Source organism: Sphaeramia orbicularis, chromosome 19, assembly GCF_902148855.1.
Source record: "Sphaeramia orbicularis chromosome 19, fSphaOr1.1, whole genome shotgun sequence".
NCBI classification, from domain to species: domain Eukaryota; kingdom Metazoa; phylum Chordata; class Actinopteri; order Kurtiformes; family Apogonidae; genus Sphaeramia; species Sphaeramia orbicularis.
In genome coordinates, this window is record NC_043975.1 from 38,846,453 (window position 1) to 38,873,986 (window position 27,534).

At 39.3% G+C, this 27,534-nt stretch overlaps 1 protein-coding gene across 1 annotated transcript in view; it reads right to left on the reverse strand.

Moving 5' to 3' along the window:
- Positions 1-27,534, reverse strand: part of snx29 (sorting nexin 29) — a 265,361-nt gene that overhangs the window by 87,667 nt on the left and 150,160 nt on the right. Inside the window, exons 16-18 of the mRNA XM_030163645.1 lie at positions 5,018-5,134; positions 746-801; positions 333-414 (exon numbers count right to left, since the gene is read on the reverse strand). Coding sequence (XP_030019505.1) covers positions 333-414; positions 746-801; positions 5,018-5,134 — 255 coding nt within the window. The remainder of the gene's footprint in view (positions 1-332; positions 415-745; positions 802-5,017; positions 5,135-27,534) is intronic.

Below are 27,534 nucleotides of genomic sequence, written 5' to 3' on the forward strand. Positions count from 1 at the left end.
CTCTGTTTAGTAATATAGCCACAATATGTAATAACTGTAACCATTGTTTTTTTTATACATAACTTTTGGACTGTTCATCGTAACAAAACACAAACTATCATTACAAAATGTGGGTGCTATTACATAATAACGTATAAATTTCTATCATTTTATCAGGTCATTACATAAGTTAATTACATAATGTGCTGTTACATGCCTTCAGAAACCCTTCTGGGAAGAGTTTAACATACAGTACGTCTAGTATGTAAATAAAGTAATTTGTCCCTCCTATAATTGCATGTTTTTTCTCCTGGTAAACATCTTGCTCACACAGATTGGTATTTATGTTGTACCTGATAGACGTGGTAGGCATTGGCAGCTCTGCCCTGTAGGAACACAGAGGGGATCCACACGTTGATGAGAGCGCGGTGAGCTCTGAGTGACACAAACAATGACAATCCTCAGTGCCATCACCATTACTATGATCATCATCACCATCATCATTATCACTGGCAGCAGCAACATTAACAGTGAGTCAGCATTATGCATATCGGAAGCTACTGCAAATTACAGCTCACTATGAATCTCAGTAAATGAATGAATGTAGGACCTAAGACAGAATTGGAGCTTTGTCCATACACAAATTTAGGAATTATTTAAATATAATTATGCTGAGAGAACAGCTTTTACTGTGATACTGAATATATGAAAAATAGTTTTTAAGTGAACCAAAGAAGAGAAAGAAAAGCAGATAGGTCAGTCTTACGTTTCAAAATCTGACAGGCTGGGATCATCTGACGTCTGACTTAAATCACCTGGAACCTTGAAGAAAGACAAATCAAACAATTGTTATATACTGTAATGGGCTGGAAAATACAGATAAAAGATAGACAGTATATACAGTATACCTTGAAAAAATCTTAAAGAAAATTCAATCGGAAGGCAAAGACACACATTAACTTCTCATGGTTAAAGTGGACAGGCTGGACATTTTTAGCACTGCCAGACTCTAAAGAGAGAATGAATAGTATTATGTGGCTCATTGAACTAGCTCAAGCATAATACATTCCAACTAATTTGTATGGATAGTAGATGCACTGACTGAAATGAGTCAAAGGTTCTGTCACTAAAGAGAGGTCGATGTGTGTTCTGGGGATCAACAGCATTTAGGGTTCCGATGTGCAATATTTAGTAACATGTAGCTATGAAGTTTCAGACTGAACCCCATCGCATTCCTGCTACAATGTCCTTCATCTACAATGGCTACAAAAAGCACAGAAGTTTCTTGTTGGAATCAGTGTTTGTTTTGTCACTTCTGGGTTTCTTAGTTAAGGGGATATTAAAACACAGTAGTTCTGCATCTTAACACTGGATACCACTTGCTATAAATCTGAAAAAAAGAGGAAATTTGTTCAGCGCTACAGTAGAAACACGGTGGCAACACACAGTGGATCCTATGAAAGGTAATGTGTTCCCTTTGTAGATATAAACAGCTCATTCTCTGACACAAAAACACAATAATTTTTATTTTAATGCGATTATATATTAATAAAAACATAATTATGAATATTATATTCACTTTCTGCAATCACATCACACACTAGACCTATAATTAATTGATTATAGCCTTTTTTCCTTTTATTTGATACTTGATATGCACATTTTCTGCTTTCATCTTAATGTTTTTATCTCTGCCAATTTCTCTTTATTCTTTGTACTACTTTATTATATGTGAGGTTTTCAGATGTAGCCACACATCTCAATACAATGTTTTTTCTGCTAGTCCACAATGTGTTTAACATAAGATATAAAGAAAAATAATTTGACAGAATGTCTTTAAGTTTGGCACAAACTTGGACTCAAAAGAGGAACTAAAGGCACTTTTGTGGATAAAGGTCAAGGTCAATGTGATCTTTTGTTGGTCATTTAAATGAATGTGATATCTGAAGGATTTTACTCCCACATACAGCCTAAATGTTCACTTGGACTCAAACATGAACTGATTACAACGTGGTGGCCAGATGGCAAATGTCAAAATTGCTGTGACCTCAAAAAAAATGTTTGGCCATAAATGCTATTAACTATGAGAACTGCATGAACGGACTATGATGCAAGGATAGTGGACACATCTGACTGAACTTATGGTTCTTGATTATTCTTATCATTACAGAATACTATAAATCTACCTTTCCCTTAAATCTGTGCATTTATTTATGTATATTAGCTAGTAGCTACCATTAGTTGAGATAGAAGCAACTGATTTAGTCCCAGATTCATGGATTTGTACCTCATGTACACCAGCCACTCCTGCAATGAACTATAAACTTACATCAATATAATCACTACCTTGGCAATATTCATGCTGCAAACATCCAAAATGCAGTGAGAGAGGTGAAATTCTTAAGCAAGTCTTGTACAGACAGCTTAAAAAAATGACATGACTATGACAGTCTGTACTTAGTGCTCATAATTCAGCCATTTACTACATTTCATGAGGAACAAATCACAATACAGTGAGTATGTTTGATGCATTGCTAATTCCCAATGCTATACACTCATTGAAACTTGTCATGTAAAATATGTGCATGCAATGTTTATTTATTCTTAGACTGAAGAAAATGATGTGATATTAATGTACTGTTAAGTGGTTGGAGCAAACATCTGGCAAAACATCCCAACATAATGTGTTCTAAGTGCGATGCTCGCATTTCTAATGAAGTGCAGTGACCCTCGCCCTTACAATATGTTACTTTTATAATGCCAATGTGTGAGCTGCTTCACTCTTTGCATGTTTCCAGGTCTCTTGAGGAACCACATTACTAGGTCCAAATGCTGGCCTTGTATTTGAGAGTGTCTTATCTAGAGCAGGATTGTCACTGGGGTCTGCAGCCTCCAGGCTTTGATCAAAGCCTACAAGAATCACACACAGATGCAAACATCCCCACAAATACAGAGGAAGTAATGGCAGAGTGAAAGTGACTGGGTTACAGTCATCTTCTGGGAGCTGGTGGCATGCAGCAATCAAGGGCCAGAGTGGTTTGGGCGGACATACACACACCCACACACACACTGAGTACTGGTCCAGCAGAGCAGGGCTGAAACAGTGGGATAAGAGGCCCTGTCCTCAGCCTGGGGCTCCAATCACTGCTGCTCTATCAACTCATGGACTTTGTGTGTGTGTGTGTGTGTGTGTGTGTGTGTGTGTGTGTGTGTGTGTGTGTGTGTGTGTGTGTGTGACTGCTTCAAGGTTTCCTGAGCACATCCTAACCAGATGTTGGCATTGTGTGTGTTTGTTGTTATTGTGGGGGGAAAACTTTGGATGTACGAGGCAAAAGTAGGCCGTTTGAAGAAGATGAAGATTAGCAGTGTTAGAGTTCTAAGCCACTGGGAATGAACATACAGTATTTATCATTAGCTTGGGCGTATTATTTCACAGTTTCAAACTTTTCTGAGCTTATTTCTATCTTCACCAACTAATAGCAGACAATGAAGTGACAAATTCTTCCACTGGCCTGTAATTCCGATTCATATTGGATCCCTGATCCCTCAACTAGTGCTGGAGACAAGACTGCCTAAACTGAGACCAAGTCATAACGAGACCTAAGTTTACTGAAGTCGAGAGAAGACAAAGTATTCAAGACTCTATGTGTCACAGACTAAAATATTCCATTGCACGTTTTCTCTCGCTTTCTCTGTTGCACCAGGGGTAAAAGGAAAACTTGAGGTCTTCATTTCGTTCTGTTTTTTATCTAAATATGAGCTAAATGATGGAATTAAATTATACTGAAGGTTATTATCAATGGTAAACTAATTGTATAAAAAGTAACAAACTGCCAGTGTGTGTCCCAGGTATAACATTAAAACAATAATCATCACCTTTAACTCCTAACAGAAATAAATGTAGATTTCCTCATTGTATCTACCATCCACTGTGGGAAATTCTGTGTGGTTGAGCAACAGTGAGACAACAGGCAAAGCACTGGGACCTATCTCATCTGCAACTGGGAATTCAAACTCAATTTTTTTGGGTGAAGTTACTTGGATTCCACTCTCTGCTGTCACATCTAGCAGCCATCATATTAAGGATGAGGTGCTGCAGGACCAGTGTCTGGAGATGACACTAACTAACACTGATGTAACATAACTTAATAATCATTAGATACAAATTCATAAGGTCTACCTACTTTGTCACTGCACATATTAACAACATTTGTTGTTAATATGTAAAACATAATATTGTATACCACTACAAGGGTTTAAATGAGTAAATAGTTCAGATCCTTCCATTGGATAATTACTGCAGTGATTAATATGTTTCACCTACGACATGTTCTCTAACCCTAACTGATGCAATGAGTAGCTTCTCATTCCTTAATCCATCAGTTTGATAGAGAGCATAAAGATTGGACTGTGTTTCAACAGAAAAGGTCATGTGGTCTGATGGGTCACACAGACATATACCAAAATCACAATACCAGGATTCATCAGGCTCAGATTGTTAACGAGTGGTTCAAGGAAGTATCAGACATCATTTCCCCATGGAGTGGCCAGCACAGAGTCCAGACCTGAACCCCGCTGAGAATCTTTAGAATTGTGATGGAGAAGAATTTATATATTTCAGCTGAGCTGAGAGGCCTATTGGTGAGAAGGTATGAAATGACCCACACAAACTGAGGACCACGGACAGACAGTCAAACTTCTTTAGAAGAAATCTAGATAGGTGAACTGGGAAGATTCCATTTGATTGGCAGCTACAGTACAATAGCACCAAAGAATAATGTAAACACAAACATCACTGATGACAAGTTCAGGAAATACACAGTTAACCTTTATTGGCAATTATTGACTGCTGAGAAAAATGAGCAGAGGCCTCCTGGACAAACACGCAGAGGATTGGATGAAAATCAAACAGAAAAACTGAGAGGACAGTCAAGAAAATAACTGAGTGAGCGGAGGGTAAGGAGAGAAGAGAAGAAACCTATGGAGAAATGAAACGTGGAGAGGATGTCAGTGTCAGTGTGTGTGCCCAGTCACTCACCGGTCCTCGCAGATCAATGAGTTCCTGTCTCATTTGGACAATCAGGTGGTCTTTGGCCATGAGGGAACGGTACAGGCGTTCATTAAACTCTATCAGCTCACCGTGCATCTCGGCCACCTGCAGTGCAGAACACAGAAGCACTCACATTAATCATTTGAAACAAGTACTCAGAGCCTTAAGACTTGAGTAAAAGTACAGATGCGACAATGTAAAAATAGTCCATCACATGCAGAAGAAACGAAGTATTAAGAGCAAAACATAGTTAAAGGATTAAAGCAAAAGTACTAGTACTATACTAGTACATATATATACCTGAGAGGTTACTAGTAACTAAACCTGTCAGACAAAGGAAGTGGAGTAAAAGTACAATATTTGCCTCAGAGTAGGTAAATAGAGTAAGTAAGCACAGCACTAGACAAAAAGTACATAGGTACAGGCAGCTAAATTAACAACATACCATTCTCAGAAATCACACTGCAATCCTAACCCTAGCTCTAAGCACTTGGACCTGTATCAAAGATACCACGTTACAACATTTTGAGATGTTGCTATTTTTTTTAGAAAATCATCTTCTATGACCTTTGACTTTTCAAGGTCAAACTTTTTGTGGCTCTAAATATTGACACCATACACATAAGTGAAATGAGAATAAAATCAGATTAGCTTTAACTGAAATGTGATGTTTTCTTGCATTTTGTTTCATATGAACAAATGGCTATTTTTTTTCCTTGACCTCAAACCTTGACTTCCATCTGTTAAAATGTAATCATCTATAGTGACCATCAACAGGAACTTGCACACACAAAAAACACGGGACAATGTGTGGAAAAAACTGCTGCTTGTAGGCTGGGAAAAACATAAGCTCCTTGGCGGAGGTAATACAATTCTCAGTATCCATTTAACACTCAAAAGGCAGAAGCACTCCAGGTGAGATGTAATGAAAGATGACAGCAGGACACATTCTGGGAAACAGTCAAACCCCTGACAGAGATGGGAGGGATGGATGGAGAGCCACAGGGAAAAAAAGACAGAGGAAGAGGAGGTGAAACCAGTTCATATCCTAAACAGACTCCTGCCAGCCTGTTAATCAATTGTCATCAGCTCTAACTAACCTTGACGCAGTGTTATTCACATCTATGTGTATGTGTGTATGCTCATGCAAATATGATGTGGTGATTGTGCATGTGTGTGTGTTTGCTGGCTCATCTGCCTAACCATCCTGGACAGTGTGGACAGGTCTGTGTCAGGAGACTGACAGCTGTGACACACACTGTGCTGTATGGAGGACACCTGCTGTCACTGCCTCTTCAGTACAGCACCATCGCTGCCTGACAGGTGATCCACGCCGCTGTGCTACTGTTGCTCCAACACTGACCTTTATACATTAACTTATTATCATCCCCTTTACCCCTCCTATTTTCTTATATAACATGACTCATTTGCTTATTCAGATGTGTTAAAAATACCTTTCAGATAGGGGTGAATGTAGTCACCATGATGTCACCCACTGAATTTTGAGGGTTTTCAAACCCTGACTTTGGCATAACATAGCATGCTTTTAACTGTGTTAGTACAATGAAACAGTTCGCTTCCTGTCTCTAAAGTGGACATGGTCAGAAGGGTTGAGAACAACGCGTGGATGGATGAGAGTAGATAAATGGGCTCAATACAATAACAACACATTATACAGTCTTTTTACTGGTAACTAACATGACTTTATTATAATAAATCTCTGTATGTGCCCACTAGTTTTAATCTCCTTAAACAAGATTCAGAGTGTGTTGCCAGTACGGTGACAGGTCTCAACAAATCCAATTTTCTTCTAATCTGTGTGTCTGAAAAATCCCATTTTAATACCAGAATGTCCAGAAGATACATGGATTTTGAAAAATGGGATGAATAATTGCTTTGGTGACTAAAGTATTAGTCTGAATCTGAGCTCATATCGACCATTAACCTCATGTCTACCATTGAAATGGCTGCTACAGGGTCAGCTGTTAGTTTCGTAAAGGAGCGGAACGGTGGAGAAACCACCGTACACTAAAACAGGAAATGACTCTACCAGTGTTACTCCTGGCATTTAGCTGTGAGAGGGGAAATCGGAAGTGACCATTTTCGGACATGTGACAGGAACTAGGTTACGCCTTACACTAACTCTAAGCTTGCAAAGTCTGACTTGTCAGGTAAGCAAGCTAACACAATTGTCAATCAAAGCTCACACATCAAACTCATCTGTACACCTTTAAATCATATTAATGGTTCAGATCAAGTTTTTCTGATTAAGTTGATTAAGTTTTTCTTCTTCCTTCTCCTAAGTTTTTCCTCTTCCCACTCCATAAGTTTTTCTTCTTCCCACTCCTTTTCGAGTATAGATGAATGATTTTTTTTTTTTTTTGAATTTTGAATTTGCATGTATTCTGTAAATACTTGAAATAAACAAATGAATGAAGATCACTTCTTTCAGACTCCTGGAAAAAAATATAGACTTTGTATTTTAGAGAGACATTCAGTGTAAGGATGCAAATTATCGATTAATGCATTAATCATTAGTTGGTTGACCTTGTTGGTCAATTAACAATTAATTGATAAGCAGTGATTTTCCTGTGAACCTGAATTTCTCTTTCAATAGGTTCTTTAAGAATAAAACCTAAATATTGTTTATACACTTCATGGAAAAAACATGTCATATTCCTTAATGATTGATTTATTGTACCATTAGGGATACAGTACAGGCTATGGCATTTATGCAGTATAATAAAATAAATTATGCAGAGAAATAAAATAAAATAAATGGATCTGAAGAGGGGCAGTTTAGAAGAAATGGGCATTTCGGACCCCACTCCATTCCAGACCGGACTGATATCGACCTCGCGTATGTGCGTGTATTTGGGCCTCCTCCTGCCAGCAGGGATGTACTGCTCCCACAAATAGGCAACCTGCAGCATGTGGGACAAACAGATGGGCCGGTCTGTGGTTCGCTCCACCCCGTCCCTAAAGCGATTCTAACTCATCAACGCCACAATACGGTTCTGGTCGCAACGTGGGACAGGTGGACAGGGCGACTCCCCCAAATATTCAACCTCAGCAATGAAGCCTAATTTAGGCAGTGGTGGCCCCTACTGTCAACACTACAAATACTGCCGTGAAAAAGGGTAATTAACCAACAATTATTGTAATTTAATGGAGCAAAGTCTTATCGACAATTAATTGATAGTCGATTAATTGGTTACATCCCTGATTCAGTGTAAATCTACAGGAGCCAGGGCTCTGTAGAGCAGCATCTAGTGACCATCAGTGTAATTACGCTTAAAATATTTAATTAACTATGTGTACTTAACTATGTAATTATATTTCAACACTGACTTCATTTTGGAGAGACTGGTGCCTTTGGATTTAACAGCCATCTTACAGGCATTTCAACAAAGTTTTGCATTGTCAATGTTGTACATTTTCATTTGGCGTATGAGTTGGTCGATTGGTGATCTAGTGGTGAAGTTGCAAATTGTTACCAAATGAATAGACCCTGCCATTTCCTATGATGGTTACAAAAAACTTAAATGAGAAGCCCAATTTAAACTTTAGGTCAGGGGATAAAAACTCTGATCCACTTTCTAATAGAATATTCATTTATTCATTGAATTTACTTTAACACTGCATGCATCTGGTATATGTAAAAGAGAAATAAAGAAAAAGAAACCTGTGCAACATGATTGACTCCTAAAATGGCAACTTGCTCCCTGTGTAGATATAAAAACAACCCATTTTAAAGTCATGAAAACGCAATTCTTATTTCCATGATTGACGATAATGAAATCATAGCCGTGAATATTATGTTCCATTTCTGCAAGTTGATCCTCCTAAATTGAACACCCAGAAACCCTCCACAATAATGCTTTTTGTCTGGGGGGGGGGGGTTTGAGACAAGATTGTATCCACTGATTTTACATTACAACAATACAATACTAAAAACAGAGTAAACAGAATAGACCTTGAAAACACTGAAAGCAGTGGAGACCCCAGCCTTTTCTTGCTTTACAACATTAGGTGAGTGGGGAGAGTAAGTGTCAGGGGAGCTGGGCTCTGTGCTATCCAGACAGTGGACTGTTTCATTGATAATATCAGGTGGTCAGCAAGATGATCTGCAAACACACTGACACTGCAGCACCTTGTTCCAACTTCCATGCACAGCTTCACATGTGGGATTACATGAGAATCTTTCCTTTGCTCCTGGCACTGATTTATTCACAGAGTTACAATGGACTGCAGCGACTGTGAAAAGCCAGACTGCAGCTAAGTCTAGTCTAGTCCAGTCCTTATTCTTATTCAGTGTGACTCAGCTACTCACTTGTGCCCCCTAGAGGTGACACTTCAGATGGCTTTCTGGACACATTTGGAGAACATCTCGATTTTTTAAATTTATTTATTGTTAGAAATTCAATCACTGAACTCATCCTTTTGCAGTGGTTTCAAAGAAGTCTTAAACCCACAGTTGCTATGACAACCCAGTAAAAAACACAGACAGCAAAGCTACAGTACAACCTCTGGAGCTGCTTCTTTTCCAGATAATACCAAATGCACATAAAAGTATCTCCTCAAATTACCCCCCCCCAAAAAAACCTGCGAATTGGCTAAAAAATTTAATGAAACAAATTAGCTTGAGGGAGAAAAAAGTACTTTGATATACTAAGAATAACAGAGAGAAAATATGACTGAGAATGATTAATTTGGATTTTGGGGAAGTAATTACAAAAATGGTATATAATAATCACAATCATATTGCCATTATTGTGTAAGCACCTGAATAAAAGAATTGTTGTGTTTTTTGTTTAACCTTTGAACAAGTTCACATCTATAGAGGGAGTGGATTTCCATGTTCCACCACCACGTTTCTATAGCATCACCTATTATATCTGTGTATATGGAATAAAGTTCATGTCCCCTAAACTAAAAATAGCAGAACTGATAAAACAAACTATAGCTGTGTTGTAAGACCTCATATTTTTCAAGGGCACCCTAGGTCAGGGTGAAGGTGAGGGCGGAGCAGTGCAATCTACAATTTCGCCACTTGATGCCACTAAATATCACACACTGACCTTCACATCTAATCTCTCAACAGATGATGGTAAATTCATTTTAGCTCCTGCTATCTTCAAGGCACTTATTTCATTAGGGGGTCTTCTGGCAATCATCTGATCATAATCAACAGCACATCAGCACAGACCACATCCTGAATCAAAAGATCTGTATGTGTTCATAATCCACAAGCCAAGATGATCAGAAAATTAATATCACTTTAACGTTTGTGTGTAAACTTGGTTGAATAGCACTGCTATAATTACATGTCACCACATTTTAAGTGTCTAAATTTAATTCCGCAGTGAAGGTGCAGTTCAGCAGAGGTTTAACCAATTTCCCTTCCTGAATCAACATGTTAAATGTGTAAATCACTGAGCCTGAAGGACAAATTGGAAATGTTAAATTACTTGAATAATGTGTGGTTACTACAACAAAAACAAACAGGAAGATACTCAATGTGAAGCATCACCCAATTGCTTCAGCTAAATGATAGCAATTATAGCTTAAACTGGTGATCAACTGGTTGATCACCAGCCAACGGGTCGCATCTGGCCCAAAATATGTCAGTAGGCAAAATATGAGCTGGTACTTAGGATATATTTTACAAATTTCAACATCACTCCTGCTGTTTTTGCCTCCTGTCCATGTTTGAGATACTCAGCTTTTATGGTGCATTTGAGCACAGCTTGTAAACTCTGAACTTTACCCTGTGTTGGAAGGCAAAGCATGGTGCACTCAAGTCCACCTTGTGTATTCAGCAATCGAAACATAAACGGGCTTCAAAATGGGAAAGTTCCTTCATTAGTAGGGTTGGGAATCATAGTTGTAAGGCCAATACAACACGCATCTCGATACAGCATCTCCGATCCAATACGTGTGTGGCATCTCGCGAGACAATACGATTCACACCCAAATCACGATACAGAGCGATTAAGCACATTCTGATTCAACACATTCATTCTGGTAAAAGAATATGCAGCGCAATTCAATGAGCTTGATTACTAATTTCTCAAATAAAACTATGACTTTTCACCAATTGGCTTTTGGGCAATTTCAGAACACGTGCCTCCCATACAGTCATGTGAAAAAGTTAGGACGCCCACTTTAAATCTTTGTTTTCTTTACCATATAAACATCTGGGATTCAGATTTTTTATTTATAACAATACTAAGTTATGGAGCACATACTGTATACCAAAAGAGATAAAACTAAAGAAATGCTTTTTAAAATATGTTGGTAAGTTCTATATATTTGGGAGGAAAAGTTGGGACACTCTTCTGTTCATTATTTCTTCCAATGCCTAAAGTGAAGATTGAATGCACCTGGTCAGGTACAAACCAGTTGAACATTGTTAGAATGGCTTTTTAAGGATTCTATCTTTTAAATAATGAAGATAAGGGTGTCCTAACTTTTTCCTCATGCATAAATTATTAATTAGAATTTACCAACACATTTAAAAAAACATTTCTTTAGTTTCATCTTTTTAGGTTTATTTTCTCCACATTTTAGTAGAGTTAAAATAATGATAAAAATCCCAGATATTTAGATATGGTGAAGAAAACTAAGATGTAAAAGGGGGGCACCCTAACTTTTTGCTCCCTCACTGGATCAATATAGTATTCATTTACAGCGCACGTGCCACAGTGTATCTGTGGAGCTCATACTGTTGTGTACAGTGTACACATCTGCAAATCCGTGGCCATGTTAACATGGGTCTTCAGAAAAGAAAAACTTTACCCAAATAAATAGCAACACTTAAAGGCAAGCAAAACTATATTCTACTGGATGAATCAAATTTTATCGATACAAACATTCAATAATTGATGCATCTCGATATCATTCCAAAATTTTCATTCACTCACAGCTTCTCTACCGGTGCACTCGGATCATACACGTGCGTGTCGGTGTATCGGTACATATCAGATAATCTTCCCATCCCTAATACAGAGACATGCATTTGTCATAGTATTTTATTCTCACAAATTCAGAAATGTGTATGTCATATTGTTATATTTTAGTTTTGTTTTCAGCTTTATATAACTTATTTTAGTTCTAAATCTGTTATTACACTCAGAACATGAAAATGCTTACAGTAACTTCCATTTATTATCGAGACACTTCAAAACAGCATTATTAAATGACATATGAAAAAAACTGAACAACTGGTTGATCTTCATTTGGTGTACTGTATGTGCATGAATAAACTATAACCAGGCAGATATTATTATAGTGACATAAAACAAACAAAGAATATCCCTTTGCATAATCATATTGTACCTCAAAAGGCTTCTGTGTGCAAAGCTAATTCCATATCGCATTTCCTATCTGGTGAAATGCTGCCCCCCTCTGTTCAGAATTCATTTTTAACCTGAATCTCAACAACTGTACCTTTAATTCTCATTTATCCAGTGTACACCAAGGTTTGACATGCATGTGTCACCTCTTGTTATCTTCATGTCATTTACCAGGAGCCACCATCTTTGGGCCCCTGGAACCCTCTGACTGTCCTCAACACATTAGCCATTCATCACCTCTATTTATTTAGGCCCCACAACTCTTAAATAGGACATTATAAAAGAGGGAATTAATTTTAAGCGTGAAGAAACCCAATTAATTCTCAGCGAGAGGGAGCTAATCAGTTTGTCATTCTTCAGTCGTGCGTGAGTATATATGTGTGTGCTGTTGGAGTATGTGCGTGCTCATTTCATACACTGAACTGGGCTCTATATTAAGCAGAGGCTGTATGGCGACATACTGGCATTACCAATTTATTTTAACAGGAAAATTCATCTTGCCAACTATTATTAATGTAGGGCCATTAAGATGCAGAAGCAGGTTTCAGTTTTCATCAACACCATAACTGGACCTTATTTACAATGGTCAGCACTTAGCTCCATTACAGCGATCTATGTGCAACCTTTCTCCAGTCAAGGCTGGCCAAACAGTCAGTTTCAGCCTGCATCAGCCAGTAAAAATCTGGACAAGTGATAATTAGTGGCTGCAATAATGTAATATACAATAGAAAATAATAGGACAATACAATGGAAAGCACTATAGTGTCAAGTGGTGGTGGAGACTATTCAAGAAGCTAAAGGAAACTGGCAGAATGAATTTAGTTTAATAGCAAAGCTGATTTAAACAAAAGAGACAAGAAATTCACAAAACCTGATTGCGAATGACACAAATTGGATCCAGCTAATGTGGCATACAAACAAAATTCATCAGCAGGTCGTGTAGTGAGTGTGTGCGTCTTCTCACAAAATCCTTTCTCCCCTTTACGGTCACTGCCCGAACAGGGCCTCGTTAGTCTTCAAGGTGATGGACTGGCTTACAATTTCCTTTAAGCCAGTGCCATTCCAAAGTTGAAAAGCCTTCAGTGTGAAACCATAAAAAACATAACAATATACCTGACAGCTCAACAAGTCGGCAGAGTAGAAACCTGTCAGGCTGTTGTTGTCTGCTTCGGGCTACAGCCTATCAGCAGCCTCTTGAAACCACGGTTGGTGTGGCTAAGGCTGGAGCTCACAAAACCAAACTGCAATCAGAACTCAGGACAAGTACACTGTCACAATCTGTAAATCAATGTGGTGTAATGTTGTGAAATCAGTCTCTATGTTTAAGTGTATTTATATGATGTGCCCTAGTGTTTTATGTTACCTTTGCACCAGTACCTGATCTAATTGTGTCACTTGATATTCTTACTGGTTCATCATTTTCTGTAAAAATCAAAATAACTGGTTGATTCATTCTCTTCAAATTGCGCATCCACATAAAACATACTGGCTTACTTTTTATGCTTCTTTTTGGCCCCCCAATCAACCTACTGGAAATCCAAGGGGTTCAACATATGTACAAAAACACAACTTCCTACATCTGCTATTTCTAAATAAATAAATATATAAATCTTGAAGTGAATGCATTCTAATGTGCAGACCGTGTTTTGAATTAGAATTCTGACTAATGACATTTTTTAATTAATACATAAAATGTCATATTTTCATCCATCCATCCATCCATTATCCACCGCTTATCCGGGGCCAGGTCGCAGGGGTAACAGTCTAACCAGGGATGCCCAGACTTCCCTCTCCCCAGACACCTCCTCCAGCTCTTCCGGGGGGATCCCGAGGCGTTCCCAGGCCAGCCGAGAGACATAGTCTCTCCAACATGTCCTGGGTCTTCCCCGAGGTCTCCTCCTGGTGGGACATGCCCGGAACACCTCCCCAGGGAGGCGTCCAGGAGGCATCCGAAACAGATGCCCGAGCCACCTCAGCTGGCCCCTCTCGACGCGGAGGAGCAGCGGCTCTACTCCGAGCTCCTCCCTGGTGACTGAGCTCCTCACCCTATCCCTAAGGGTGCGCCCAGCCACCCTGCGGAGGAAACTCATTTCAACCGCTTGTATCCGGGATCTTGTCCTTTCGGTCATGACCCAAAGCTCATGACCATAGGTGAGGGTAGGAACGTAGATTGACCGGTAAATCGAGAGCTTCGCCTCTCGGCTCAGCTCCTTCTTCACCACAACAGACCGATACAGTGACTGTATCACTGCAGACGCTGCACCGATCCGTCTGTCAATCTCACGCTCCATCCTTCCCTCACTCATGAACAAGACCCCAAGATACTTGAACTCCTCCACTTGGGGCAAAGACTCCCCACCGACCCAGAAAGGGCAAACCACCTTTTTCCGGTCGAGAACCATGGCCTCGGATTTGGAGGTGCTGATCCTCATCCCGCTCGCTTCACACTCGGCTGCAAACCGCCCCAGGACACGCTGAAGGTCCAGGTTCTATGAGGCCAACAGGACAACGTCGTCTGCAAAAAGCAGAGATGAAATCCTGTGGTCCCCAAACTGGACCCCCTCCGGCCCCTGGCTGCGCCTAGAAATTTTGTCCATAAAAATAATGAACACAACCGGTGACAAAGGGCAGCCCTGCCGGAGACCAACGTGCACCTGGAACAGGTCTGACTTACTGCCGGCAATGCGAACCAGACTCCTACTTCGGTCATACAAGGACCGGACTGCCCTTAGCAAAGGGCCCCGGACCCCATACTCCCAAAGCACCCCCCACAGGATACCACGAGGGACACGGTCGAACGCCTTCTCCAGATCCACAAAACACATGTGGACTGGTTGGGCGAACTCCCATGAACCCTCGAGCACCCGATGGAGAGTATAGAGCTGGTCCAGCGTTCCGCGACCAGGACGAAAACCGCATTGTTCCTCCTGGATCCGAGGTTCGACTATCAGTCGGATCCTCCTCTCCAGTACCTTGGAATAGACTTTCCCCGGGAGGCTGAGGAGTGTGATCCCCCTATAGTTGGAGCACATCCTCCGGTCCCCCTTCTTAAAAAGGGGAACCACCACCCCGGTCTGCCAATCCAGAGGGACTGTCCCCGACTGCCACGCGATGTTACAGAGACGTGTCAACCAAGACAGTCCCTGCACATCCAGAGACTTAAGGTACTCAGGGCGAATCTCATCCACCCCCGGTGCCCTGCCACCGAGGAGCTTGCCAACCACCTCGGTGACTTCAGCTTGGGTGATGGACGAGTCCACCTCTGAGACCTCAGCCTCTGCTTCCTCCATGGAAGACGTGACGTCATATTTTCAGTAAATACTATATCTTAAACTATAGCCAACTAGCACTGTGGACTTCATTGATTAATTTAAAAAAAATTCAGTGATTACAGACACTTCAGTGTGATTATTATCTGCTTTCTTTACTCCTCTATGGCAGTAAACTAAGCATTTTAGGCTTGTGAAGTAAACAAGACATTTGAAGGCTTTCAGTTAAAATCAGCATTTTTCACCATTAGTCATGAGTTAAAATAATCTGTAGTTGTAGCTGTACACTGATTCTTTCAAAATTGGCCGATGAAGCTCTTGTTTTATTAACTTCTATCCATTCCATACATTTTTCTTCCAAATCACCATGTGAATGTATGCAGAACAATAAAAGTCAACATGGTTCAACTTTGCAGAGTTAGATAAAGTAAATGGGATCTATTTATCTTTGTTAGACTGAGAATAAAAAAATGTAGAGGGTAATTTTTTGCTGCGGAGCATACAGTATAGAGTCCATTTGTCATTATTAATTACACTGCTTTCGTGTTTAAAACAAGGCTTAAGCTTCAGCTCTCCCAACGTAGTATGCTATAAACAGTACAAACTACCAGTCAAAACTTGAAGAGCAAGAGAAATCAGCGCAAAAAAGAAAGAAGTTACGGTCCAGTTCTTCAGCAAAGTTAGTTACTCTATTACATCATGAAATCATCCTGATTACCCACTGTAGATTTTATTACTTGGTGTGAAGACTGATCTCCTACTCTGTTATGTTTTCCATCTCATTCTCTCAGTTTCAGTAAATGCAAAGACTCTTGGCTTCATCTGGAGACTATTCAACTGTAATAAAAAAACAACCCCATAGGTTGTACATGCAAGCAGGCTGTTGCAATCCATCGTAATATTTTACTGCCGAGTGATATTCAGAGGTTGTGTGTTTATATTCCGAAGGGGAAAATAGGGTGACAGTATTATAAAATGACAGACTGTGATGGATGTCTCAACAAACACTGGAATTTTGACTCTTCTATGGATTTCCTGTTTTAACCAGTGGTCATAATAACTTTCATTGTATAAACTGAAAAACACCTTTGGGTAGAAGCTCTTGTGTGTAAGCATGAAAATCAGCATAAAAGTAAAAACAAATATTTAAAATAAAACAAAATAGAAAAAAAAGATAAGTGCCATAATTGTAAGAAAACTGAATCAGTAAGGACGGAAAAGTCCTTTCAATGTTGAAAAGTCCTAAATATTCTCCTATTCTCCTGTCTTACCTATGGAAGTCTGTAGCAAACATACTAAGGTTACTTTCCCAACATGTACAGCCACTTCAAACTGGAAAACACAACAAAGAAACGTATATAATTGCTTTTAATATGCGTACTTGTGTTGTATAATGAATGACAATAATGTTTTTGAATCTGAATCTATACCAATGCACACATTATGCAGTAATCACCAAGAGGGATGCCAGTATTTCTCATCTTTGGGTTCCATGTTCACCCCCATTTTGAATTGGGATGCTGTGTAAAATATGAATAAACATGGAATACAGTGATTTGCAAATCTCACAAACCCATATTTTATCCACAATGGAACATGGAAAAGACGTCATTATGCTCTGGAATTGGGTTGTAAACACCAAATCCTAAACATAAAACAAACAAAAATAAAGAAAAGCTGATGTGAATAAAAATCAAACCAAACCAAAGCAGTCATGCAGACTATTCTTTCCTATTACATGCATTATTGGGTGTGGAGGGTGGGCTCGTATGATGCAGTGGTCTGCACTGCTGGAGTCACAGCAGTTAAGTGCCACCAAAGTGATGCTGACTGCATATAAACACCCTCTGCTGCAGAACTTAAAGCACATATTCTATCATGCACAATCTCCTCCTTTATGTAACACCTTTTCCTCCACTTTTCACCTCTCCAAACCTTACAGAATCTCTTTGTGCATCTTCCTCTCTTCTTCCCCCGGTGTCTGATCTGATCTGAGCTGTGCCAACCTGAGCTGGCCTGAATCAAAAGGCTAAGAAAGCCCTGGCTGACACGCAACCCCACCTACCCCCAAAAACGAAAGAGATGTGGAGAGAGAGAAAGGGAAGTAGAACAGCAGTGTGATAGCTGACCTGAAACCTAATACCCTTAATTAGACAGGGCACATACAATGAATGGGGTGGGCAAAATGAGGTCAAGAAAAGGGAGCAAAGATGAAACATGTGGATGATCAGATGGAAGAAACAGGGCAAGAATAGAACATTAGAAAGATGAAGAGGCAGCACTGTCAGCAGCTTTCACAGTGGCATGTAAACATTAACATCCAGGCCAACTCACATATAGTCAGCTTTCTTACAGTTATTAAAGTGTTGACCATGAAATATGACACATGCCACTGCTAATGTACATTTTTCTACAAGTTTCTGTTTATGCAGACAACAAAAATTTAAAAAAATCTGCCTAAGATATCTCCTTCAGTCTTTTCTTTTTTCATTTTCTTTTTTGGGAAAAAGTGTGTTTAAGCCAACACACACAGGCGTCTAATCACAAAATTACAGCAAGAGAATCTGAGTTGGTTTTTTTTGTTTTTTCTGTTTTGTTTTGGTTTTTTTGCATTTACAGCAAAATAACTAAGCTAAAGCAAGAGTGTTTCCATGTCCTTAAGTTTTGCAAACAAGTTCACTAGATTGCTTTTTGTCTTTTTTCAAAAAGATTTGATCGGAGAAAGAAGATGATCATGATGATGATGATGAGGAAGAAGCAACTGGACTGGTTTAGCTCTTTTGAAAATGTTTCGTTTCTCACCCAAGAGACTCCTTCAGTTCTAATAACTGGTGGGGGAAACTGTACTTATTAACCTGCAGAGGAAGTGGTTTGTGTGGGTGTTACTCCCAACTTACGTATTTGGGTCGTAAGGGGGCGGGGGGGGTGTCCCTGTGGGGTAGGGTTGTTAGGGTCGAACCTCAGGATGACAACAGCTAACATTGGTCTTTAGACTTGTACTTCCTAAGTATTTCATTTTCTGACAGCATATTTTGCTAACAGTCCCTCTCTTACTCAGTTCTTTCAGTTGTTTCTTCCCATAATGTTCACTGATGTCCACTTTCACGGGGCGGCTGTGGCTCAGTTGGTAGAGCGGGTCATCCAGTGACCAAAGGGTTGGCGGTTCGAATCCTGGCTCCACATGTCGAAGTGTCCTTGGGCAAGACACTGAACCCTAAATAGCTCCCAGTAGGGCCAGGCAGTGCCCTGTATGGCAGCAGCCGCTATGAGTGTGAATGGGTGAATGTAAAGTGCTTTGGGCACCATGAAGGTGTAGAAAATGCACTATATAAGTTCAGTCCATTTACCATTCATGATGCTAGGTTTTTCCACAACCAACATTAAAGTAATATCAACCCAGAATTCACTGCATGAGGGAAAATTTGCAACGTTAACTTTGTCTGGCCTTGGCAAACTTTCAGTTGCTGATGTACTGTATCAACCACTGCAACAAGTCTGCATTATGATGCATCTTAGAACTGAGAAACTTCAACATCTCTACACCCCACCTCACCTCAGATGACATTATTTCCCATCACTTTCATGAAAAAAAGTATCACAGCTATTTTTGATTAAAAAAATGCAACTGAGTACCACAATGTACCAGGGATTATATGGGCATCACCAATACCCTCTGATGACTCTACACAGTCTACTTTAACAGTTTCCTTCTTGGAACATTTCAAAAGACAATTATATATGAAAGAAGTTAATGACAACTAAAATACTGCCAGCAAACAAACTTTTTTATTTCACATTCTGAATTTTGCACATACTTCATATTCATTCCATATTTTTTAGAACTTAGAGTTAGTATGTTGTGTCTTCATGAAACATTGGTCTCACTATTCACATAAATATAATAAAATGTGCTCAAACAATGTCATGTGTTTGTCGTTTGAAAGGAGTTGTCTGTATTTCCTCCTGGAGGGCAATTCTTCACAAAGATAGCTGTTGAGTTATCCCTAAAAACATCCACAGCCTTTTTGGGTAAGACAATCTTTATACAGCAAGAGTCTCTGGCCAGATGGTTTTAATAAAGTTTGAAACAAGTTAAAAATCCTCTTTTTTTTGTCATTTTTTCTTTCTTTTCTTTTTTCAGTTCTTTTTTCCCTCAGTGGAAAAAAAAGTACTCAACATGAATATGTATCTGCTTGTGCCTGTGCATCTTCAAATCCGTAAAACCTAATGGAAACCAGTTTTAGGTAGCTGTTTAACAACTGGGGCTATTTCATACACCTCGAATAGTCATGTCCACTAAAAGTGGAAGAATTCTTGTCTTTCATATTTTATTCATGGCAGAAGGGAGACCAAGTCAGGCTTTATTTAAACATCTCAAACTGAATGAGACTTTAATCAAGATATGACTGATACTGGGTAACTTTGTATGTTTTTAGACTGCCTCTTTATCTGTACGGCACATCTCTTACTCACTTCAACACAGCTGCTTGCAAACAGAAAAAAAACATGACTGAGAAACCAAAAAAATGAAAGAAAAGAAGTGAGAGAGAAGATTAATATAGACATCACAAGCTGTGCTGTCCACTCTGAACTGAAGTGGGAAAAAAAGATACAAAGAGCGACAAGTTAAGAAGTGTGAGCACATGAGAGCAGCAGACGGACTCAGAAATGGGAGTTTACAGAAAAGGCTAAATCTGGCCTGTGCAACAGACGTAGCTCTTTGTCACTGCAACATCACACAGCAAGCTCCACCAGCACTCAGATCACACATTTTTTGGTTATGTAGTGTTATTACTTTGAAACGCTGCAGAGATGTTAAAGTACAGTCTGTCAGCTTTAATTTTGGAGTGTTTTCATCACAACCGGGTGAAGTAAAGCACTCTTTCAGTGCATGTTCCCCCTGTCTACGCATGCCAAAAGTATTTGGACAGATTAAGATTAGGTTTACATCTTTAAAAAGAAAAAAAAAAATTAGTCACTTTCACTATCAGGAGCCAAAATTTTTAAATACGCTGACAAGACTTTTGCCAGTGTGAAGATACAGGATTAAATGACTAGTAGTACTGGATTATCACAGCACACAGGAGCAGGTTTTGTGCTTTACTGTCTGCTTCCATGATGCTAATCTTCAATGATTTGTTGTTTACTAGCAGTTAAAGTGAATGTTGGTGACTTGCACGCTTCATAGAAATCAGCCACTCTGTAAGTATGGGCAGCAAAAAACCCAGTTAATCAAGTCAGGCTTGTTTAACAAACTTTGAAAGACCTAATGTTCTTCCACCTTGTGTTTTAGGCTTGATAAGTTTGGGTTCAGATAATGCTACACATCAGATCACTCCTTCAGGAAGTCAGTGGTCTCATTGTAGTGATGCTGACAGTCACTGTTGAGCTGAATTCCAGCTCTTTGACCAAGCTTTCATGAGGAGGGACCATCTTGTCCTTCTGGAGCCCATAATTCCATCAATAAATTTGAGCTATTCTTTGCCAACGAAATCATTCAGTCATAGCCTAAAATGAACCACCATGTTTGACCATACTGCACATCAACAAGGTCATCAACAAAAATACTGTAGCCCATTAGAGCCAAACAAGATATTTGTTTTATTCGACTGCAAGACATGATGCCAAGAGGTTATCAGTTTGGGTTGATTTACCTAAGCAAACTGTTTGCAAGCCTTGTTGTGAACTAAGTAAAGCTTTACACCTTGGATGACATCTATGCAAATTGACCTTGTGGATAGTGCAACATACGGTGTGTGCACTAACTATCTGACCACATCTCTTCAACTCTACGAGTGGCACTTATACCTCTGTAGTGAAAAATCAACCTCTGAATTTGGCCAGCAATATATCATTTTCCATTGCTACATGCTTTGGAAGGCATTGTCATGTGATTCTCAGAAAACTTCTGAATGACCTTAGACCCAGTGTTGCATCTTAGTTACATCTGCCAGGAGGTATTCTGATCACTTTGCTTTGTGTGTTAGCGTGCATGCATGTGTGTGTGTTTGCATGTTTGTTTGTTTGTTAGCAAGATAACTCAAAAAGTTAAGGATGGATTTTCATGAAATTTTCAGGAAATGTTGATACTGGTACAAGGAAGAAATTGTTAAATTTTGGTGGTGATGGGGCGGTGGGGGGGGGGGGGGGGGGGGGGGCAGATCTGTCTTGGCGTAGGTCTGCACTCTCCAAGTGCTTTTCTTGTTTTAACATGTACTGATCTTGTATCAACAGCAGCAATTTTGTCCTTGAGGTCTTTAGAGAGTTCTTGGCCATCAGGTGACATGACTATTCAGTAACTCCTTGGCATGTAACTCTTCCAGTTGAATTTTATCTCCAGGTTGAATTTTATAACCTAACCCATTTTTTACAATAACTCTCCTTCTGTGACTGGTTGAATTTAATCCAAGCATCCAAGATGTATTCACTTTTGTCACTTTTTTCAGAAATCTCAGTTGTACCTTTGTAGAATAGCTTTCTTGTATGCACAAACAAATCAGAAAATGTCCACTCTATTCTAAATTTCAGTTCAGTGCTTCTAATACACCTGCCTGAAAAGCTTAAGTCAAATAACTCCTAAAAATCAAAGCATCTGCTCACTTATTCCAGCTACTACACAGCAGTAACATGAAGATATCATCCTGGTGTGGTGACTGTTCTCTACTGAATTTTGAATAATTTCATCCCTTCATCTAAATAGTACTAAATGTTAATATTACTTTAAAACATTATTTCAAGACATGGGAGGCACTGTCCCCAAAACAAGCAATAATTCAAATGAAAGCAGATTTAATAAGTCCCAGAAAGACTTTTATACTCAGAGCATGTGTGAGCACTTCAAAGTAGATTCACCTGCATTATTCTGGAAAGAATAACATGCATAATGCAGTATTTTGGCTTTTCAAGGGTCACATTCACTTGCATTACACAGCAAAAGACAACAGGCTTTATACAGGAATATTCACTCAGTTATTACTGCATCTCCACTCTGAGCAGACTCTGAGTCGGTGGCTAGTAATTGTTGTTCTTGTTCTTGATGTTGTTTATGGTTAATTAATGAGCTTGTGGATCAAAGGGAGAGTCCCTGATCCCACTGGAAGTTTTGACCTATATCTCTTCTCTATCGTCTAACACCAGTCTCTCTTGACTTCTCAATACACCATAGCAGACATAGAAAAAACAAACACAACAATGGAAAATAAAAAATATCTGCTGCAATTGTAAGTGCACCATCACATGATTCTCTAGTTAGTTTGTTTATTTGACTCAGATGTCTGCTGCAGAATTTGGGTTAAGATGATCCAGCCTTTAGGCTACAGACAAGTTAGTTTACAACTCTGCAACTGTATGATGTAATTAGGCCTCAATATAATACAATTATAATACAAAAAATAAATGTCCTCAGTTTTCAACCTAAATTACTTCATTTATCTGAGCAGTGTGGAGTGCCTCTAGAGTGTGGCCAGCTCAAAAAAAAGGGAGGCACTACATCTAGTATTGCTGGTTTCTGGCAGCATAAACATGTAAGTTTGATGCATAGACTGTATACAAGGAATGGATGGAGCTATTGTGACATCAACCATTGTTTTTTGGATTGTTGTGATCATATGAGATGGCGTTTTGATGTGTGACATTTGGAGACCATTTGGAAAAAAGTTTGAACTGGGAGCATATAACGGGTGATGGGTCAGCTAATGTTAAATACTAGTTCAGTACCACAAACTTCAACAAATATTTGCATAACAAAGTTATTTGATGGTTTTGTTAGCGTAAATTTATCATAACTAAAGTCAAGCTGAATGTCATGGGAAAAAGAAGTCAGAACCTGAAGCTCTGATGGTCTAACTCAGCAGATAAGCAGGTCTCACTGCTGCCAATCACAGCCCAACATACAGTACAAAGTTTGGCCAAAAAAGTCTCATTTTGACGAGAGTGTGACGTTGGTTCCGTAAACGGAAGTTATTAAACATTTTAGACCAGTAGATAATTTTGGACTGTAGTGGTTTGGGTCTTTACGGGTTGAATAGAGTTATTGTGTCATACTGTCACATTTTCCTTAAAGGGTATGATTATAGAACTTTATGACATGTTTAAAGTTAAGGGGGAAAAAAATTATATAATGTGATATAAGAAGTGAATCGTGCACTGTCCATTGTGCTGAATCCGAGATCCTTACACGGAACTAGTTCCAAATAAGCAGATCCGAGAAAGCTTATTCAGAACCAGCATAGAACTGGACTTCCGAGGTCCATTTAAATTAAATGTAGCTGGTAGCTGAAGAAAAGCCTTGCAAAAAGTATTGCGGCTTGGTGTACCAGGTCACAGGTGCTTAGTGCAATGGTCTGCAAGCCCGCAGGAGCTGGTGCTAGAAGCCTGAAGCCCCGCTTCCTGCAGGGCACAACACGGCGATGTGGGAGTTGGGGTTGGCATTAATGAAGTAAAATAAAATGACGTTCACCAGCATTAAAGAAAGCATAAAGAGGAAAAGAGTGCAAATGTATATTAATTTAAGGCTTGGGCCTGAAGGACAGCATTACTCAGAACTAGATCCAAGGTCCGTGGAGGAGTGGCTTGGTCTCCCGGTTCACCGTGGTGTAGAGCACCTCCCAGCCCCACAGGAGCCGGGCTTGATGCGGGTGAAGCGGGGCTTGGAGATCGGAGCACGGCTTGGTTCTGAGTTCTGAAAACGAAACTAGTTCCATGATCCTTAAACGGAACTGACTCCATAAACGGAACTGGTTACGAGAACTGAAAACGGAACTGGTTCCGTTAATGGAACCAGTTCCATTCTCGGAACTTGGAACTGGTTCCGTTTACAGAACCAACTTCACACTCCCTACTTTGACTACTGCATGTATTCACCATGGCATTCCTTCCATAAGCTGAAGCCACATCACAGCAACTCCAGATCATAACAGGCTTGTACTGTAGGCACTAAGCATGATGGGTGATGACATCCTCCTCTTGTCTCACCCTGACGCATCCATCACTCTAAAACAGGGTCAATCTGTACTCATCAGATCACATGACCTCGTAACAGCCCAAGAATCGTATTAAAGGGAAAGTAATTTACATAGATATACATTAACTTGAACACTTAGAGGGTCCAACTAAAACAAATGAGACCAGACTGGCTTCTGAAAAAAAAATTACAGAGAGATGATCAATGGAAGTCTTAGGGTACTAGGCCTTTTGGAGGCAGAATCTAGTAGTTGTCAGTGGTATTACACTAACATGCTTTTTAAACATGCCTTGTGATGCATAACATAAAGGCATAAGATTCTAATAGATCGAACAGTCTGGAAGCAGTTCATAGTTTGATTTGCATCTCATCTCATCTCATACTGATAGCTGCAGAGATTTCAGATTCCTCTTTAAGCATATGGGACACATTTTGTCTATATGTCACATTTACTAATTAAAAGTAGCACTGGTTTACATATTACTCATAACAATTCTGTTTTAATTAGGCCGACATCCATCACATTTCCCAAATATGCAACTGTTAAATCACAGTGCCGTATTATAGACATGATGATTTCCAGGGTTGTCATCAAGTCTTTTTTTAAGTCAGCACTGTTGTTTGACTGCTGAAACAAAACAATGCATTTATGTACTCATTGTGTAATACTGATTCTTCTTTAGACGGAGTAGATGTATTGTGAATAAATTCAAAGACCCTTTATTTATTTCAACCTAAATTATTTAATTTATCTGAGCAGTGTGGAGAGTCTCTAGAACAGTGGTTTCCAACCTTTTTTGACTCGTGACCCCATTTTAACATCACAAATTTCTGGCGACCCCAGACATTCAAAATGGAGACATTTTTCTCTTGGAGATGTCTTAGCGGGACCAGGCGGGTGAAGAAATCTTTTCATTCTCTGTTCGGTCCAGTTTCGACTCTGTCCAGGCAGGTTGAAGTGTAGTAACGCATGTGGTTACATGATCGGGTCAATCAAGATATGCCCTCTCAGATGTTATATCCTGCATTTTACTTGAAATTGATTTTTATTCGGAAAAATGGGACCAATGGCCCTGTAGCTTACCAGCCAAATTAAAAGCTTTGGGAAATGTATCCAGATGCCATTTATTATCATCCAGTTATGTGTATTTATTATATTACAGAAATATCCCATGTTTTGGTCATATTCCAATCAGATCTGTAAAAAATTCAAATTCCAACTTGATATCATTGATACTTACTGATTTATTGTATCAATCCATTTCCTATCTCTTATAATGGGAACATTTTTCAAAGTCGTACCAAATCCAGAATCAGATCCGGATGGAAATAATTTCAGTACCTTGTGTTGACATCATCATAAAGAAGCTGTACACCAAGTTTGAAGTCAATCAGAACTGTAGTTTCGGAGAAGAAGACAATTGAAATTTTTTCCCCATAAGAGCCTGTGTTAAATTATCTGTAAGTTCCCGGATCCAGAAGAAGATCCTGATCAGCATGTGGACATTATGTTTTGGTCATCTCCCCATCAGGGATGGACTGTAGAAAATTCAACTTGATATCATTTATATTTACTGAGTTATTGCATCGATCTACTTCCTATCTCTTATAATGGGGACATTTTTCAAAGTCGCACCAAATCCAGAATCAGATCCGGATCCAAATAATTTCACTAACTTTTGTTGACATCCTCATAAAGAAGCTGTATACCAAGTTTGAAGTCAATCGGAATTGTAGTTTCGGAGAAGATGATTGAAAGTTCTGTAACGGACGACAGATGACAACAGACGCCGGCACCACTGGACGCCGCATGATGACAATAGCTCACGGCCTGTTGGCTGGTAAGCTAAAAATGTGTGGTGTTTTAATTATAATGAAATATATATTGAATCATTAAAAAATATTTTTTATTACTAATTTATTTACTTTTTTTTATTTTTTTTTATCAATTACTAGAAATTTCAGGCGACCCCATATGAATTTCAGGTGACTCCACGTGGGGTCCTGACCCCAAGGTTGAAAAACACTGCTCAAAGAATATGTCCTGAAAAAAATACTGGCACTACATCTAAGCTTGGTATGAGTTTGATGAGCCTCACTTCCTTTTTTTTTTTACTTTATTTTTATTGCTTTAATATAAAGCACAAACAAACAGAAATAGTCACAGGTAAGTTCAGACATTTACATACTGTTTACTGTCCACAGATTGAATGAAAAAGTCCCATTTTTTCCAGTACTTTACACCCTTGTGCTGTTGTAGGCAGAGATTGTATGTCATCATTTCCATTAAATGGATTTGGTTGGCAATTTTAATCACCAAGGGAATTGAGGGAGGGTCCTTTTTAAGCTAATATTTGGTGATGGCTTTTTGCCTGCGGCAAGCAATATTCTAAATAGATAGGTCACTTTCACATAGTTCCTCTGGGGGAATGCTAAAAAACAAAGTAGCCAATGACATATCAAAATGAACACCAAAAACTGAATACATCAATTTAATCATCTCTCCCCAAAAGCCAACAATACCAAGACAGGACCAGAATACATGTGCTTGATCTGCCTCACATGAACCGCACTCCCTCCAGCTGGTAAAATGAACTCCAGAAAAATGTGATTTTCGTATGGGTGCAATAAAGAAACGGGTCAGACATTTCCAACAAAAATCCCTCCATGATAGTGAGTTTATAGTACAGTTTTGAGATTCCCATCCCTCTGACCATATCTCATTTGGTATTTCCTCTCGCAGGTCCCTCTCCCATGGATTTTGGGCGTGAAAATATATCTCATTGTCTTTTGAATTCAATGAGCCTCACTTCTGATTTGATCACAAACCACAACCTGAAAAGCTTCTTTCTCTCTCCAACTCCTCCTTCTCTGTCACTATGAGCATGCTCAAGCTGAAGTTGAGTCATTTCTGTG